Here is a 4,861-nt window from a genome sequence, read left to right as displayed (position 1 = left end):
GCTATATATGCTTTACATACGTGCATGTATATATGTATATATGCTATTTTGTAAGTGACAGGTTTGGGAATGTAGCATTGTGGTCTTCCATCTGTAAACGTTAGAAATCTTAAGTCTGCGGCTACAATATTAGTGTAAAAACATGTGCCCATATTCACCAGGAGTCCAAGAGTCATTTGCCATCTCTATAAGCAAAGTGAGGCTGGTACTTTAGAAAGAACATTGTTTTGGAAGAGTCTGGAATGATAGATGTCTAGGATGAAAGATCTTAGCAGCCACTGAGGATCTAAGAAACTGGCCATTTGTACCAGCATCCCAACTGGGGAAGGGAAGAACTGTGCTTCCAATGAAGGGTGTGTGTTGTCAGTTAAACTTAATAAGAAGTATATTATGATGTAGCATTATATATAAAATAAACATATTATTACATATGTATTCACAATATATATGCTTATATGTGTAATGTGTATGTATGATGTATTATATCATATAATTTATATATTACATAATATACTATATTAAATATTAACATCAATAACTATATTAATATTAGTCATTATGGGCATAATTCAGCTTTATATATTTATATGTTATGTGATATATTTATATAATATATAGAATGTTAACATGATGGACAGTAATAATCAGTATATGACAGTTTCTACAATATCATACTTAAATAATATTAATGTTTAAATTACTCTCGATTAAATAAAATTCAAAATTCAATTTCTAACACATGACTGGTGCCTGCTATATTGGCTGATACAGTCCAAAGGTTATTTCCATCCTACAAGAAGTTGGACTGGGAAATGCGGCCCTAAAGTTTGCCCAGTGCCGTCTGGCTGTTGGAGGTTGACTTGACATATCCCTCTGTAAGCGATGGGGGTGGTTTTCTGGGCAGGCCAGAGGCCTTAGCATGCTTAGATATTGTGTGGGCTTGAGGTATTACAGTTTCTGCACTTTTGATCAGCTGTCATCCAACAAAGCAGAGAAGCTTCTGGAAGCATGCCACAGATTTTGTGTGGGAGACATCTAGTGGCGCCGCAGCTCTGGGGTGGCTCCTCCACCCTCTGTGGGAGGGTAAGAGCCTTGAGCAGGGATCCCGAGAGGGTTAGGGCCTGTGACTTATAAGGGACCTCACTGGAGGGAGAGGACGGATGAGCCAGCATTCGTTAGGAAATTCTTTATTCTCCTTCAGTGACCCCTTCGGCCACAAGGTTAACCCTCTTCTGGGACATTGAGCTTCTCCTTCACCCCACAGGCCACCACAGCGAAGAAGAACTCAGGGAAGAAGGTGCGGATGAACACGGCAGCCTTGGGGACCGGGTTGGCCATGAACACCTCTTGCTTCTTCCTGCGAACTGTGCGCATCACTTCCTCAGCCACCTCCACTGGGTGCACGCCATAGGCCAGCTTCCTGCAAAAGACTGGAAGCACAAGCTAGGTTGGCCACGGCATCCCAATCCCCTGACTACAAAGATGCTTGCATGCATCTTTAGCGTCGTGGTGTACTAACACTCTGCCAAACTCTGGTCTCAACCCTGGGGGTGACACTTCACCCTCCAACCGTTGCTGCTCGATCTGCTGCCTCCTTCACTCCTCAGTACCTTCACAGTGATGGGGATGGGGACGAGGTGGGGCAATAAGAAAGCAAAGGAAAGCCTGTCATTTGTGCTTCCTTGCTCTGTCCTTCAGCCCAGTTCATGTTGGTGTCTTAATGCAGATCTCAAGTTTTGGGAAAGGAGCAGCCTCTTTCATTAGACTATTCTAGAATAATTAGCCTTCTCTGTGGGCTATAACCTTCTTCACCGTTTTCTAAAGGGGAAATGGGGTCAGCTCTATGAAGGACTTGCCTCTGAGCTGAGGTACAGGCTATCCTGGCTGGAGAAGCTTAGCCTCCATTTGGAGCTGCCTCTTCAGCAAGAGAGCAGGGTGGTTCTTAAAGACCTTGTGCTGGTTGTTAAGTCTGGGAAAAGCTGTTGAGCAGGGTGAGCGTCTAGCTCAACCCTGTCAAGGTCTTCTGGCTGCAGCTTTGGGGTGCTGTCTACATGGTACCTCAGACCTGAAGATTTAGTTTCTTTACCCCCGCAGACTCAGGGTTCTCCTCTGAACTCTCTTACATTTACAAATGGATGTCTCCCAGTTTCTTTGCTCAGGATTAGCACGGTAGGAACGAATGAAAGTTGGGCTCACAGTGCTGACCACCACGTCGTATTCCTCAACCTCGGCTCGGAGGCAGTCAAAGAAGCCCATGATGGCATGCTTGGAGGCTGCATCTGGAAAAAAGACCAGCCAGAGATGTGTATAGGAAGGGATTCCACCCTGCTTCCCTGGGGTTGCACTGTAGACAAGAGGGCAGACCCAAATCTTCCCAGCTCAGAGCTGAAAGGGACCTGCAAACTCCCTGGGTTAGACTGTTACAACTAATTCACCCACTATCTCACTGGATCTCTACTCCTGTTGTCTGACTTGTTGTCTCCTCAGTTTAAACCATCCCTCAAGATCCATAGGTTCCCCAACCGTGGACTGAAATACTCAGAAAAGTAATTGTATGTCTGCTAAACACACACAGACTCTCTTCTTATCCTCATTCTCTAAACAGGACACTGTAACAACTTCTCCACAGCTGTGTCAAGGAGCTCACACAGTCCAGAGACGATGGGACGTATGTGGGAAGATGTACACTAAGCAAATGGCACAGATGAGGGGGATGGGTGGAGGCTAGAACCACTGTGCCATGCATGCTGAGAGACCATTGTATACTGAGTGAAAAGACAGAGGAGTCATTGTGTCCACTCTATGAAGAAGAAAGGAGAAGCTGAGAGGTCATGTGATGACACTAGTTTCCAAAGCCAAAGGTGGGAAAGCATTGACTAGACTCCTGGCCTCCTGTCTCCTATGCTTCTGTAGGATCCTGGCCTCCTATCTCCTTTGCCTCAGTCAGATCCTGGCCTTCTATCTCCTATGCCTCAGTAGAAACGTGCTCAGAGCTCACAGTAGGACCAACCACCCTCAGAACTCACAGTAGGACCACCCTCAGATCTCACAGTAGGACCACCCTCAGAGTTCACACAGTAGGACCACCCTCAGAGCTCACAGAACACCCAATTCTACTTTCATAAACATGGGAAAGTTTAAAGCAAGGGCACATCTTAACACTACTAACAGGGCTGAAATCTAGATTGACCATCACAAGCATTGGTGAGTAGAGGAGAGATCAGAACCCTTATGGCATGCTGGTGGGAATGTCAAGAGTGTGTCTGCTTTGGAAGTAGGCTGGGAGTTTCTTAAACATTTAAATATAATTCCTCTTCTAGGTTTGCACCTGGGAGAAATGAAGCCATGTTCTCACAGAAAAGATTCATACATATTCATAGAAGTATTATTCATAATTCTGAAGTGGAATCACTAAATAGCTATCAATAGGTGGACAAATAAATAACGTGGTTCATCCAAGCAATGGAGTATTTGCCATCAGTTAAAAGAAATGTTGATTATGCTACAACATTGTGCTATAAGTAACAAACATCTATAAGAGCCAGGAAGAGTCTGCAATGAGGGGGGAGGTGTTCAAGAGGCCTATCCTATCTGAGGATATATAAAGTGGCTGATGAAGACAGTTTCTTCAGTGGTGTAACCATTTGTGAGCTATCCACGTTCCTATAAGGTAATTCGCCATCAAACTCCTGTCTCTAGCACCAATGAAACTCTTTGGTTCATCAAACTAGACTTGGGTAGAACTATTTCTTGTGTCTATCAATGGCTCTTTATTGGGGTGAGTAGATATTTGTTCAGATCTCCCAGGAAAAATAAACACAACAGGGACATTAAAAAGGTGGGGCTGTTTCCACACTGTCTCTCAACAGATCCTGGGAGTGCATCCTTATAGTTCCATCTCCCTTTCAGAGCTTCCCATATCCTGGGATTCTTGGTGGTGATAAGCATTCCTTGGATAAACCTCTTTGGCTATGACATTTCTACTGCACAAAGCTCCACTCCTGGGTTCTTCTCCCTTTCTTTTCCCTTTTCTCCTCAGAGGAAGTCCCCCATCCTCCTGTTTTGTGATGTGTGTCCTTCTTGTCCCCAGTTCTAGTCTTTTGGGAACCACTTCATAGAAGAAGAGGTGTTTGAGCTAGGGCTATCCATGTATGTAAGAGTGTGACTATCATGTCACCTATCGTATTACACTGAAGCAGCACATGTCTTTCCTATGGCACTGCACTTTGCGAGGAGAGGAATTTTGTCTATTATATCCCCAAATCTCCCAGGGAACTGAGACATGAAAGAACCCCCACCAGATCCATCTCAAAGCTGAATGAGACACCTTTTACCTCATGTGGTCCCTAGCATAGCCTAGACTTAACAGTGCTTGCCCTGAAACCTTTTATTTTTTAATTTTCAAAAATTCATTCATTTATTTTTATTCTTTGTCTTAGCGACTTACAAGCTGTGCGGAATGGGATTCCAAACTTTGCTTGGATGTTGTTCACTAACACGATCTGGCCTGTCCTCCTGGAGATCATGTTGGGAAGCAGAACTGGAAAATACAAGGAATCCTAGTTAGAAATCTGAGACTGGTAGGTCGTAGAGGCAGATCCCCACCCAACCCTCATTGTTACCCATGGTTCTGCTACTTCATCGTCACCTATTAGATAGACTGCAAGGGATAGAGATGGAAGTGGTTCCAGGAAGTGACTGGTCCAGTGTTTCCAAGAGAGACCAGTTGACTGGCACGTCGCTGGGTGGTTTAAAATGACCCAACACTGTACTCATTAAGTGACACAGAATTTGATAGTAGGTAACCTCTCCTTCTCCCTCTCCCCTTCCCTTCCCCTCCTCTCCCACTCCCCTCCCTTCC

At 44.6% G+C, this 4,861-nt stretch overlaps 1 protein-coding gene across 2 annotated transcripts in view; it reads right to left on the bottom strand.

Moving 5' to 3' along the window:
- Positions 1–1,176: 1,176 nt before the first annotated feature.
- Dhrs7c (dehydrogenase/reductase 7C) overlaps positions 1,177–4,861 on the bottom strand; it is an 18,791-nt gene continuing 15,106 nt past the window's right edge. The window contains exons 5-7 of one of the 2 annotated variants that reach the window (XM_028780184.1): positions 4,448–4,540; positions 2,124–2,279; positions 1,177–1,430 (exon numbers count right to left, since the gene is read on the bottom strand). In XM_028780184.1, coding sequence (XP_028636017.1) covers positions 1,222–1,430; positions 2,124–2,279; positions 4,448–4,540 — 458 coding nt within the window. In that variant the 3' untranslated portion in view covers positions 1,177–1,221. The remainder of the gene's footprint in view (positions 1,431–2,123; positions 2,280–4,447; positions 4,541–4,861) is intronic. The other variant, XM_028780183.1, reaches the window with a different exon arrangement.

The sequence above is a fragment of the Grammomys surdaster genome, unplaced genomic scaffold (assembly GCF_004785775.1).
Source record: "Grammomys surdaster isolate TR1022 unplaced genomic scaffold, NIH_TR_1.0 364, whole genome shotgun sequence".
Lineage (NCBI taxonomy): Eukaryota > Metazoa > Chordata > Mammalia > Rodentia > Muridae > Grammomys > Grammomys surdaster.
This window is presented reverse-complemented; position numbering and strand designations above follow the sequence as displayed.